At 38.7% G+C, this 14,550-nt stretch overlaps 1 protein-coding gene across 4 annotated transcripts in view; it reads left to right on the plus strand.

Moving 5' to 3' along the window:
• Positions 1 to 14,188, plus strand: part of LOC149547812 (DNA topoisomerase, type IA, core) — a 194,169-nt gene extending 179,981 nt beyond the window's left edge. For all 4 annotated transcript variants that reach the window (XM_089791849.1, XM_089791848.1, XM_089791852.1 and 1 more), the window contains 2 exons: positions 12,605 to 12,784; positions 12,936 to 14,188. In XM_089791849.1, the coding sequence (XP_089647975.1) occupies positions 12,605 to 12,784; positions 12,936 to 13,577 (822 nt within the window). In that variant the 3' untranslated portion in view covers positions 13,578 to 14,188. The remainder of the gene's footprint in view (positions 1 to 12,604; positions 12,785 to 12,935) is intronic.
• The last annotated feature ends 362 nt before the right edge of the window (positions 14,189 to 14,550 follow it).

Here is a 14,550-nt window from a genome sequence, read left to right on the forward strand (position 1 = left end):
ATATATGAACTTATTCTCAATCTTTCAACAAAATTATGATGAAATATATAATTTATTATATTAATTTAACTTGCAAAGTATTTGCAAATAGTATATCCTATTTGCACGAAGGGCTCTTTTATCTCTTATTTAATAGGAACACTTGTCACTTACCATCCTACTCAAAAAGGGAGATATGATCCTATGCAAGTTGTGTTAGTAGGCTTTACAATCTTAGGCAAATCTTTTACTGCAAACATATTACTAGTTTTCACAATGTTGTCAGATTTGATATGACAAATTCTCTTATGCCATAACCAACTGTCATCTACCTTTGCAACCAAAAATGTCATTTCAGTGGGATTCAACTGAAATACATTACCTCTAGATCTGGTTCCTGTTCCAAGTACCTTTCCATCTTTGTCTCTGATCGTGCAAGTCTTCTCTGTAAACTACAACTGATAACCTTTATTCACTAGTTGTCCAACACTCAAAAGATTGTGTTTCAAAGCATCAACAAAGTATACATCCTTAGTGTTAGTCTTACCATCAAGAGTTATAGATCCGATACCTTTAACATGGAAAACTGCATTGTTTCCGACTCTGACAGTGCCTCCATCGTAACTTTTGAAATCAACAAACTTGTTCATATCACCAATCATATGATGTGAACAACCACTGTCAATTATCCAATTAGATTTCTTTTCAACCTGTGATATCAGAGTCATTTTCTCTAGACTTTCTTCTTTAATAGCCATAAATCCTATTACATCATCACTGACACTTATTGCTTGTTCGTCAGATTCATCTTCTTCATTGACATACAAACAATCTCTATCTCTTCTAGGTTTGAACTTTCCTCTATACTTTTTCTCTCTTTTAGGACACTTAGATGCATAATGACCAAACTCATTACAAGTCCAACATTTAGAAATTTTCTTACCATCTTTTTCTCTTCTCACAAGAAGGGCTACTCCATCTATCTTTCTATCCTCATCAGATCTGCTACTACTAGCAAAATCTCCTCTAGCACTTGTGCTCCTAGACAGATTAGGTTGAATGTTTAGGGCACTGAAAGTTGTCTCTGTTCTAGACAATTCTCCAGATTGTCTAAGCTCATTGTCAACTGCTTCAAGTCTCCCAAGTAATGTTTGCTAGGTGAAATCTTTGGCACAAGGGATTAACAACTGTATCATTTTAGTTGCCTGCTTAAATGGTGGTGTTAAACTCTTCAATATCTTCCAGATCACTGCATCATCTTCCTTGGTTCCTCCTTGAGATATGGTACCTGTAGGAATTTCTGATATTTTTCCTACATATGTTCTTATAGATTCATCTTCCATCATTTTAGTATCTTGAAATGCACAAATCCAATTTTGTGGCCTCATTTTCTTAGAATGTACATCACCTTCAAAACTATTTTCCAAAACTTTTCAAATCTTATGAGAAGTATCAAGTGTTTTTACCTGGTTGTACTCTGCTTCAAGAAGTGCAGACAATAATGCTTCCGAAAAGTTCTCTCTCATCCTCGGTACAAGTTTCCAACTCACTTTCAACAATAATTGTCTTTTCTGATTTTGTCAAGATCCAATATCCTGGACCCATACACAGCAGATGTGTTGTGATGGACTCTGCTAATTCTGATTAAACAGTAAGGATCTGGTCTGTAGGAATTTCGTCAAACAATTGCCACTCTAGCTATTCTTTTAACAAAATTAATACTGTTCAATTTATGAAATAACTTCTGCATAAATCATTCTAGAAATTGGATATGGCAAACAATATTTCCAATACTTAATAAATCATATAACCAGAAGATTGATCTCATGAATGATGCTTGACATTTATAACTTTCCTAAACTGGCATCAGAGTTACAGTACCATTTTGTTGTATAAATGAAATGCAAAGTTACAGAGATGACAGACCCGTGAATGATGAGGAATTCGTCCAGAACTGATGATGCCCAAGGATATCACTTCCGACTCACGCCCTAACTCCTAACCGACCACTGTTAGAGATAATGCCAAGTATGCTCCGAACTCAACCACGTCTACACTTCCTTGATAACCTGTCATGGACTCGTTTACTGTTGTGGACATGATGCTAGATGGACAAGCCAACAATCTGCCCGAGTTACTACTGCAGATGGATGGATAAAGTCGACCTTAGTCCAAACAAAATGTGAAGAACCTGTGCTTAGACTTTCGACTTGGGTAGTAATGCTTGCGTCTACTCATATACCCGACATTCGACTGGAGGTTTCTTCATGGCTTGACCCTTCATTCTCAAACACTTGCTATGCGGATAAGAAGCTCTTGTGTTGGTTTAAACAAGTGACGCCCTGCTGTTGTTCAACGTGCACCTGTAGATGAATTCCTAAACTGTTCACGTGCCAGTCTCTTTTTCAGAATATGGAACCCGTTTGGAGATTTCACCATGCAATATCTCACTCAGACTGCCCACAACCTCACCTTCCTTTAATGTAACAAAAGTGATGTATGAATAAGAATATTCAGTCGTACTTGCACTTTGCTCATTACTGTCAGATTGACTGTTGAGTAATCCTTCATATACCTCTGTGTGTAATCTTCAGATATAATGTGGCTTCCTTCTCTACTCAAAACACTGTATATCTTCTGGCAAGCCAAAGAAGAGTTGGGGTGATGTCCAACCTCTTCTCAAAAATAATTGAAGGGTTTTCGTCCTCACAGTTCAAAACCCAGTCACATTAAAGCAACTGGAGCTTGGAGTATTTGATTTCATAAATTTCTTGTGTGTTAATCCCAATACAAGCTCTCATTTATAGCCTCAATGTGAGGGAAAATACAAGGAGCAAGGAATGTGGGATTAAAACTTCATTTTCGTCTTGTAGTCACTTAAAGCCATTTTATAAAGTAAATAGCTTTATAACATTAAAATGACTTAATTCCACTCACTTTAATAAAGTTCTGAAGTAAATTAAATTAAATTCCCATTGTGACTGGTAGGCATCCTGTTAGATAATGTCATTAATCTATCCGAATGTGGAGATAGAGTAAATTGGCGCCCAAATTACTAGTGTTGAAAAGGGGACATGACAGTCCTCCCTTCCTGAGATTGCTTGCCCTCAAGCAATCTCAATGCTGGATGCTGCAATATAGACTCACCTTCCGAAGTGGCGTCTTCATAAGGTAAGTTTTTCCATCGAACTAAATATTCCTTGATGGTTTTGTTACGCAGCCTCATCTCTCGGGTTTCAATCACTTCATCCAACACCAGAATAAGCTAACCCACTTCATCAAGCAGGGGCAAACTCTTTGAAGGTTCAATCTGCTGGCCCACAGCCTTCTTGAGGCATGAAACATGAAAAACATTGTGGATTCGGCTATCACCCAACAAATCCAGCTCATAAGCGACCTCTCCTAACCTCCTAGTAATATAATAAGGTCCATAGAATCTGGGCTTAAGTTTCTCTAACCCACTTTTCTTCAAGGAACGCTGTCTATATGGCTGTAGACGATGAAAAACTCTATCACCCACCTCAAAACTCCGCTCAGTGCGATGTCGATCAGCCTATAACTTCTGCTGATTCTGTGCGTGCTGAATATTATCCCTGAGAGCTCGGAGGATATCTTGCTGCTCCATTATCCAATCTTTGGCTAGAGGTGCCAGGCTATCCTCTAATGCCAAATCAATAAAAGAAAGGACCTCATAACCATAAAGGGCACGGAAGGGGGTCATCTGAATGGACATATGGTAGGTGGTGTTGTAACAATACTCTCCCAAATACAACCACTTAACCCATGCTCTCTGCTGCCCTACAATGTAGTTCCTCAAGTACCCTTCCACCCAGTTATTCACTATTTCGGTCTGGCCATCTGTCTATGAGTGATAGCTCATGTTGGGAGTCAACTTTGTACTTGTCAATTTGAAAATCTCTTGCCAAAAGGTACTGAGAAACCTACTGTCTCTGTCACTCACAATAGTCCTGAGTAATCTATGGAGCTGGAAAACCTCTCAAAAAAATAATTTAGCTAGTTGAGAAGCTGACCAGTTTGCGGCTATCACGAAGAAATGCGCGTACTTGGTCAATCTGTCCACCACTGCAAAGATGCAGTCCTTGCCTTGGACCCTCGGCAACCCGGTAATAAAATCCATGGAGATACTCTCCCACCTCTGGGCTGGAATAGGGAGGGCTGAAGTAATCCTGCAGGAAAACCCTGTTCAGACTTATTCTGCTGACAAGTTTGGCACTCTTTGATATGCTGCAATACATCATCCTTAAGCCCCTTCCACGAGAATCTCTCCTTGATCTGCCTGTAGGTTTTGAAAAACCCTGGGTGCCTTGCTAATGGTGCATCATGTACGGTGCACATAATGTCCAACTTCAGTTTAGATTCGAGTACTAGGTAGATTCTATTTTTGTAATATATAACATCATTCATTACCTTGTACCGCTCATCCTGAAGTATAACATCCAAAATCTCACAAGCATGAGCATTTTTGGAATGCTCCACTAATAACTGGGATCTCCAATTTGCTGAAATCTTTGAAATGGCGTAACATGTTAACACTGAGTGTTGACGAGAAATAACATCAACAACTATATTATTTCTCCCTTTGACATATTCAATGTCAAAATCGTAAGCTTGTATCTTGCTGACCCATTTCTACTATTTTTCGTTCAACTCCTATTCCAGGAAGTAACGCAAACTGTTATGATCCATCTTAACTGTAAATTTACTTCCCACCAAGTACTGCCTAAATTTGGCTAAGGCGTGCATTATAGCTAGCATCTCTTTATCATAGGTGGAATATAACAACTCGCTGCCCCTAAGTTTCCTACTCTCAAAAGCAATGGGATGACGGTCTAGCATCAATACTGCCCCTATTCCACTTCCGGAAGCATCACACTCTAAAACAAAGGTCCTAGAAAAATCAAGAAGTGCTAGCACTGGGCATGAACTCATCACCTGTTTCAGCTTATCAAACGCTGCCTCAATATCCTCTATCCAAGTAAATGCCCCTTTTCGTGTCAAATCGGTAAGGGGTGCTGCTACCTGTGATAAACCCTTGGCGAATCGTTGATAATAGGAACAAAGACCAAGAAAACCTCGTAACTCCGATACATCCTTCGGTGGTGGCCAATCCAAAATTGTCTATATCTTCTCTTGATGCACCTTAACCCCCTCAGCACCAATCACATGCCCTAAATAGAGAATCTCGGTTAGCCCAAATTCGCATTTGGACTCTTTTGCAAATAAGAACTGCTCCTCCATGAGACTAAGGACCTCATCCAAATGTTGCAAATGTTCTTCCCAAGTCCTGTTGAAGATTAAAATGTCATCAAAGAAAACAAATACACTTTTCATTAGCTGTTTCTTGAAAATATGGTTCATGCATGATTGGAAAGTGGCAAGTGCATTAGTGAGCCCAAATGGCATCACCAAAAACTCGTAGTGTCCGTAGTGGCATTTGAAGGTTGTCTTATGCACGTCCTCCTCACGGACTTGAATTTGGTGGTATCCTGACCGAAGGTCTGTCTTTGAGAAATAAACTGCCCCATGAAGCTCATCTAGTAACTCATCAATGCGGGGAATCGAATACCTGTTCTTAATGGTCCTCTTGTTCAGTGCGCGGTAGTCTATACACATCCAAAGGGTGTCGTCCTTCTTCTTAACCAACACCACTGTAGAGGCAAAGGGGCTAGGGCTGGGTCTGATATGCCCCATATCCAAAAGCTCCTTCATCGTCTTCACTATTTCTTCCTTGTAGTGCCTGGGGTGATAATAAGGGGTAGTGATAATAGGTTTGGCTCCCTCCTCAAGCTCAATAATATGCTCAAACCCTCTATCTGGTGGGATTCCAAGAGGTATATCCTCAAACACTCTCCTGTGCTTATCTATAACTGTTTGAATGTCATAATGATATCGCTGCCTTGGATCCTGTGTCTTCTTTGAGGAGATGAAACATTGTGTGGCCCACTCTATATCATCATGTCTCAAAATGGCCTCCATCCTGTGAATTGTAATTAATCTGGGTCCACTATCTGGTATGGCTTTGAGGACTACTAATCGATCACCCTGTAAGAACTCCAACTGCATAGTCTCATGATCAAAAGTGTACCTATGGAGAGTCCTTAACCACTGTCTACCCAGAATGGCATCCAACCCATCCAAGTCAACAACGTAGAAATCAGTCTCCAAAAGATAATCATCAAATTGTATCTGAAGACCAGCTACCTTCCCTGTACACTCCAAAACTTCACCGTCGGCTACCTTCACCTCAAACTCGGGAATGTCAACTATCGGCAAACCTCTTCTAGATACCATCCGTGTGCTGATGAAATCATGTGAAGCTCTTGTATCCAAAAGGCATACAATGCGCTGCCCCTTAACCATGCCCTTCACTCTCAAAGGATGACATACCGGATCACTAGAAAGAGTGGCTATAACTGGAGTCTGTTCCGTAACGGTTTTCTTCTTATCTTTTAGGGGCTGCTCTTCAACTTTTTCCTTCTCGCTGTCCTCAACCTCTTCATCTTCCTGCTGCTCCCCTTCCTCCTTGGAGAGAACCTCAACATAATGTATCTTGCCTTTCCCAAGGCACCTATGATCTGGGGTACAAGGCTCCCTACAAGTAAAGCACAATTTCTTCCTTCGAAGTTCATTCCATGTTTCAAAATCCAACTTGGGAGGAGTGGGTTTCTGCTGGTTTTTATTTCTTTGGTTTGACGTAGATCCCCTGTAAGGTTTCTTCGGAGGCTGTAATATCGATGAGGTTGAATCCAAATCATGAGCTATCTTGATCGCGTCATCTAAAGTGTTTGGTTGAAGGACCTTAACCAAACCCCTAAATCTATCCTGTAAACCTTCTATGAATAACATCACCTTCTGTTGTTCTGACATATCTGGCACCATAACTGATATACGTTGAAATTCATCAATGAACTTATCTAATGATCCACTTTGATGTAACTGAGCCAAATCCCTGTAATAGACTTCAACATCCTTCCTATCAAAGCGGGTAATCAACTTAGAGCTGAAAGTCTCGTATGAAGTTATGAGGCCATGATTCTGCGTGACTAATCCATGATGCCACCAATTGTATGCAGCTCCCTCTAGGTGTATAGTCGCAAATCTGATGGCTTCGGCTTTAGCCATGGGCTTAAGTGCCAAATAAGTATCCAGCCTATGAATCCAAGCTCTAGCGGAAGTCTAACCACTACCATTAAAGGTGGGGAGAGTAAGTTTGTTCATAACATGTTTTAAATCCCTGTTAGGTGCTCTCGGTCTCTGGTCTTGCTGCTGCCTATCAATCTCTCTTTTCTGATTTAAATACTGCACGAAGGTCAAATTTTGTTTAACTTGATCTGGAAACAAATCCCACTCATCAAATGTTGCCATAACATTATTTGGTAACAAATTCGAGGCTGCAGGTGGTACAACTTCCTCTTCTTCAGCATTAAAAACTGGCATCAAAGGTCTGTCCATGTTATGTGTGGGAGCTCTAACTGCTCCGGGAGACCCAGCTATACTACCACCTCCACTGTGATGACTAGGAGCCCTTTTGTGGATTGGAAACAATTGCTGCATAGTTCCTACTAACAGCTGAATAGCATTTGTAATGTTGTTTTGCCCATCTCTGATAGCCCGTATAGTTTCCCATACTTCCCTTTCTTGTTCATCTCTGTTATGTGCCATTTGAATATTATTTTCCGGTTCAACCTGTCCCAAATGAACAACCTGTTAAGTAATATCAGCTTGTCCACCTGTTTCCAAGGTTATTTCCTCATCAACAGAAAAACTATCTTCAATCTCTATGTACTGAGGAGTCTGCTTGTTCTGGCTGTAGGTGACTAAATTTATGAAGTCTCCTAATGATTCCTGGCTGTCATCTTAGGATGATAATGTTTTGCAAAAATTTAATTGTTTCCCACAAGATGACAAGTCTTATGGCTCTGATACCACTGTAATGGACTCTGCTAATTCTTATTAAATAGTAAGGATCTGGTCTGTAGGAATTTCGTCAAACAATTGCCACTCTGGCTATTCTTTTAACAAAATTAATACTATTCAATTTATGAAATAACTTCTGCATAAATCATTCTAGAAATTGGATATGACAAACAATATTTCCAATACTTAATAAATCATATAACCAGAAGATTGATCTCATGAATGATGCTTGACATTTATAACTTTCCTAAACTAGCATCAAAGTTACAGTACCATTCTGTCATATAAATGAAATGCAAAGTTATAGAGATGACAGACCCGTGAATGATGAGGAATTTGTCCAGAACTGATGATGCCCAAGGATATCACTTCCGGCTCATGCCCTAACTCCTAACCGGCCATTGTTAGAGATAATGCCAAGTATGCTCCTAACTTGACCACATCTGTACTTCCTTGATAACCTGTCATGGACTCATGTATTGCTGTGGACGTGATGCTAGATGGACAAGCCAACAATCCGCTCGAGTTACTATTGCAAATGGATGGATAAAGTCAACCTCAGTCCAAACAAAACGTGAAGACCCCGTGCTTAGACTTCCAACTTGGGTAGTAATGCCTACGTCTACTCATATACCCGACATCCGATTGGAGGTTTCTTCATGGCCCGACCCTTCTTCATTCTCAAATACCTGCTATGTGGATAAGGAGCTCGTGTCAATTTAAATAAGTGACGCCCTGCTGTTGTTCAACATGCGCCTGTAGATGAATTCCTTAACTGTTCACGTGCCAGTCTCTTTTTCAGAATATGGAACCCGTTTGGAGATTTCACCACGCAATATCTCACTCAAACTGCCCACAACCTCACCTTCCTTTAATGTAACAAAACTGATGTATGAATAAGAACATTCAGTCGTACCTGCACTTTGCTCATTATTGTCAGACTAACTGTTGAATAATCCTTCATATACCGTTTTCCTGTGTGTAATCTTCAGATATAATGTGGCTTCCTTCTCTACTCAAAACACTGTATATCTTCTGGCAAGCCAAAGAAGAGTTGGGGTGACGTCCAACCTCTTCTCAAAAATAACTGGAGGGTTTTTGTCCTCACAGTTCAAAACCTAGTCACATTAAAGCAACCAAAACTTGGAGTATTTGATTTCATAAATTTCTTGTGTGTTGTTAGTCCTAATACAAGCTCTCATTTATAGTTTCGAAGTGAGGGAAAACATAAGGAGCAAGGAATGTGGGATTAAAACTTCATTTTTGTCCTGTAGTCACTTAAAGCCATTTTATAAAGTAAATAGCTTTATAACATTAAAATGACTTAATTCCACTCACTTTAATAAAGTTCTGAAGTAAATTAAATTAAATTCCCATTGTGATTGGTAGGCATCTTTTTAGATAATGTCATTAATCTATCCGGATGTAGAGATAGATTAAATTGGCACCCAAATTACTAGTGCTGAGAAGGGGACATGACATGTGTCTTCATCTTTTCCTTCCAACTGTCATAATTTGTTCCATCAAACTTTGGACTATCCTTTCTAAATATGTTAGCCATGGATCTCCCAAAGTTGTTAAACTTTATCTTCAAGGACCTGCTACTCTAATACCAATTGTTAGAAATAATAGTCCACCAAGATAACTGAGAGGGAGGGGGGTGAATCAGTTATCCAACTAAAACATTTATAAAACCTTAATTAATCTTAACTATTCAATCAAAGTAAAAAGCAACCATAACAAGATGCAAATACACAATTACACCAAAATTGTTAACTAGGGAAACCCTTGATCAGAGGTAAAACCCCGGTGGGAATGATGTCCACAAAGATATACTGATATATATATTCCTTGTGATGTGAATATCAGGATTTAACTGTGTGATTTTGAGTCAAACTCGATGACCCATGTTTCATGAGTAGTGATTCAACATGAATCCATCTCTCATGAGAATAAATGGAACACTTAGCACTCATTGGATCTAGGTGATGCTCACAGGGGTGAAGCACCGGGACTTCCTTGTTAAAGGATGGACCCTGTTAGGAGTCTATAAACACATTCAGTACATAAGAGTCCCTGTTAGGAGACTTTGAATCCTTGTTAGAAGATTCCAACCCTGTTAGGAGTTGTAGAAGGTAGAAGGACCCACTGTCCAAACAACTTCTGGAGCAAGACCACTGAACTTCACTGTCTAATTGATTTCTCAACTATTCCTTGCAAAATAATTGTTCGTACTGTGCTTTATCCTTTTTCCTCTGTCCTGTCAACTGGACCAATCACTATTAGACCTTGTAGACCAGGTCATAAACCTCGGATCGAAATATCAAACCTCAGCAACAAAGTTTTCTCCAACTTCGCCCTGCTCTACTTATCTTTGTAATTACTCAGCATTCATATCTTTTCTCCTCTTTTCCGCTCTTCGTACTTGATTCATGCTTTTTTATAACAAAGGAAAATGTCCTTTTATACCAAGTCCATAGAACAATTCCCTTGACTTGGCTGTTACACTTTCTCAATTAATTATTATAGGACCTTATTAAGAACACGTTTTACTTAGCGATAACATCACTGTGTCGCCTTGTAACTTGAATAACTTTTCATACGTGTAATATTATGATGATCGAGCTTAGCCACGTCATCTCCAACATGTCTTCTACACGCCTTTAACCTTGCTTCTCAAAATAACAACTTTGCTAAGAGATATAACAAGTTTACCAGAACATGCTTTTGTAAACTCTATCTCAGAATAGTCTTCACCAAAACTTGCATAACTTCTTCCAGACTTAAATATCTTTTGCACCCGAGGTTAGTTGCATATACTAGACACTTAGTAGTATCTTCCATTGACCTCGCTCGTGAAAATACTCAACGATATGTCTGTACCAACTTAATCTTTACTGTTGTTCTTCTATCAGATACCACAGAAAATTGCAATGTTGACAATAATGACAAACATAGTCATGACTGTAATATATCATCATGATAATGATTTAATCATGTTTCTACAATACTCCCCCATAGGAATATCATCAGCATTCATGCTTCCAACACAACTATGTTTGGTTTAAATGATCTTGAACTTGCAAGTCTTGCAGCAGTTGGAGATGATGAGAGTGTGGATTATTTTGAGAATCCTTATGATTCTGAATGACTGAATCTGATTAGTGTATCTTGAGTTTTGACTCTTGATTGATCAACATTGAATCATGGACTAAGTTCTGAATTTTTGATTCAAATTGCATTGGAATCATGAAGTTGAGTAATTTACTAATTAGTTATTTCAATTTGTATATTGTGTTTGTGGAGTTTGGAGTTGAACTATCAATGGTGAAGTATCATACTATGGAATGGTTTATATTTGTATATTTCTTTGCGCACACACACACACACACACACACACACATATATATATATATCCAAAATCCCTCCCCAAAAAAAAAATCGCACATCCGATTCTTGCATCCGCACACACGTTAGCATCAGCATCAGCATCGATATCAGTAGCTCAGTCATACGGGAATGAGAGAGGAAGAATGCATGCTTAGTTTTGTTGTTTGTGAAGTTGTGAATAATCAAATGCTTGAGAAGTAAAGAAGGTTGATCTTGTGCATCGATCTATACTTATACCACAAATGCAGTGAAATGAAAATATTTAACTTCTTTTAAGAAATGTTTTGTCACCAGCACACTTGAATACTGAATTTGGGTCCATTTCTGAAATCTTTTTTAAAACATGCAATTATTGTTTGAGAAATATAATGTCGAATATTTTTGGCGCCTGCTACAAATTATTGCAGGGTGCTTTCAATACTATAAATCAGTCTTTGCTGAATCTAGTTATCTTCACTGCCCACTGTGGAAAGTTTCACACACATTTTGAGTTTACTTGAACATGGCTTCCATGTGGAAATGATTATCAAGCTTATTCATTTTTTATTTTGATTTTCAATTTTTTGGCTCAAAGAACTGTAGAAAATAGTTCATTTGTACATTGCTTGAACACCCCAGATTATCTAAGTGTTTTCATTACTATTTTAAGTGACTCACCTCTGTCACCGACTTAATAAGAAATTATAGGTTTAACTGTTAAAAACAGGAATGATTGAGCCGTTCATGGTGGAAATCCATTTTCAGAACTGCATAAGACATGTATCATGCTTATATACACAGACATTGAAATGTTTATCTGGGTAGGCTATCACATTCTATTTTGGGTGTGGCACACCCCAACAGAATAGATTACGTACAAGTCCTGAGTGAATTTGACAAATGAGATATCCCTTGATGAATATGATGGTATTTGAGCCAAAGGACACTCTGCAAGGGGGTCCACCAATCAAAACAATTTCATAAGGCTTACTATGAACCTAATTATTTATTCTTATCCTCTCTAGTTTTGTCCATCTTATATGGAAAGAATTAGTAAATGTCACCGTGAACCTCATCATTGATGCTTAATATTGTTTAGAATGACATCTCGTATACTAGTTGCACTGTTTGTTGGCAGATCAGAGAAAATGCAAATCATATATAGCTTGCATGATGACTTTTTATTTTTAGAAGATAAACATTAGTTAATTAAAATCTAGAAGTAAACTTACGTAGTTTCTGAGCTTCGTTGGGAATCCCACCTGTTCTTGATGTTATTTACTAGGAAATCAGACTAACAGTTTTCTTTTGTTGGCAGATTGAAAAAATGGATGTCCTCTTTGAAGCACAATTTTCTCCACTAGCTGAGTCTGGTCGTATGCTAAGTAAATGTGGTAAATGCATTCGTTATATGAAATATATTTCTATCCGACCAGCACGCTTGTACTGTGCAACCTGTGAAGAAGTCTATGCTCTCCCTCAAAGTGGTACCATCAAGGTGTGAATCTGCATGTGCAATCGATTCGAATTCAAGAGGATAGTAATTTAATGAGGAGAGCTATATAAATACAAATTAAACATGGTGTCATTAATTTTCATAATCTGTTTTTATCTTCTAACAGTATCTAATGCATTTGTGGTTCCTACAGCTATACAAAGAGTTGACATGTCCTTTGGACAATTTTGAGCTGGTCTTGTGTTCTTTGCCGGGACCAGATGGAAAGTCATATTCTCTTTGTCCATATTGCTATAACAATCCTCCATTTGAAGGGATAGAGACTGTTTTCAGTGGTCATTCCATTGGAAAGGCTAACAAAAGTGGGGGTATGCCCTGCAGTCTTTGTCGACACCCTATATGTCGGCATTCAGTCATCAAGCAGGGTGTTTGTGCCTGTCCAGAGTGTGATGGTACATTAGTTCTTGATCCTGTCAGTGCTCCAAAATGGAGATTAGATTGCAATAAGTGCAATTGCCTTGTTTACCTTCCTTATAATTCGCATAGGATATCAACTACTGATGAACATTGTAATGAGTGTGGATCAACCATTCTTGAAGTAGATTTCAATAAAAAAGACACTCCACTGAAAGATGGTGCTACTATACATAAAGCATGCGTCCTCTGTGATGAATTATTGCATTCCATGGTAGAGATGAAGCATGGTAAGTCATTCTTCAGAAGACCAGGTAGAGGTAGAGGAAGGGGTGGTGGTCGGGGAAGGGGAAGAGGAAGGGGACGGGGGCATGCAAATAACAAAAATGAAGACCCTAGAATGAGTTTTCGAGACTTCTAAATCCTTAAGTAAAGTGGGGCGATTCGAGCACGCCACTTCATCTTACCAGAAGATTGATGGCAAGTGATCTATCTTACTTTAGAAGTTTTCCAATTCTTTGTGGATTGTAGGAGAGTGTGGGAGTATATAGACTTATAGCACACAGGTCTGCAACACATCTTCATGGAATGATCATGTTAAATGAATAATCAGTGCAGTGGAATTTAATCTCCTGTATTCTGTAATAGTAGATTACCTGTCTCTTATCATAGAGCTTTTATGGTAACTATACTTCTTTCGAAGTTCCTGAATTTTTAGATGATAGACATTTTCAGTCTTTCCTGTTAATGAACAATAATATCTGTGTTCAATTTCATTTTCCTTTTCTGTTCCCAATCTTCAATATGGGCAATGTCAGAAGCTTTCTTTCTCCTTTCTTGAAGTGGTATATGGTTTAAAACATCTTAGTGTGGGAGCCAAGGAATCTTTTCTTAGTTGCCAGTTTGGCACCTTGGATGCTCGAACTAAGTCCAGGTGCAAATCGGATCCAGATTTATGCACTGGTCCATGCTGGATTCGTCTAGGGTCCATGAACATAGATCAATGATCAAGATTTAAATTTTTAATGTTTATCTTTGACATTTGGCATTGATCAATGATCGAGCATCATAGATTCATACTATGAAATGATTTAGTTTCACAATTATGTATATTTCTCTTTTTTTTGGTATATATAATGCGCGCACACACAAATGATGTAGTTTTACAATTATGTATATTTCTCTTATTGAGTTGTATATCTAATGCGCACGCACACACACCCATACCCACACACACTCGCACACACAGACACACACACCTGCACACGCACTTGTACACACCCACCCACAGACACCCACGTGTGCGCATGTGTGTGCATGTGGGCACACACACATGTGCAGGAGAACCCATACAAACCATAATGGAAAAAAACAGGATCATGAATCTACAAATT

This window comes from Cupressus sempervirens, chromosome 7, assembly GCF_028749045.1.
Source record: "Cupressus sempervirens isolate cs-2001-9-10 chromosome 7, ASM2874904v1, whole genome shotgun sequence".
Classification (NCBI taxonomy): domain Eukaryota; kingdom Viridiplantae; phylum Streptophyta; class Pinopsida; order Cupressales; family Cupressaceae; genus Cupressus; species Cupressus sempervirens.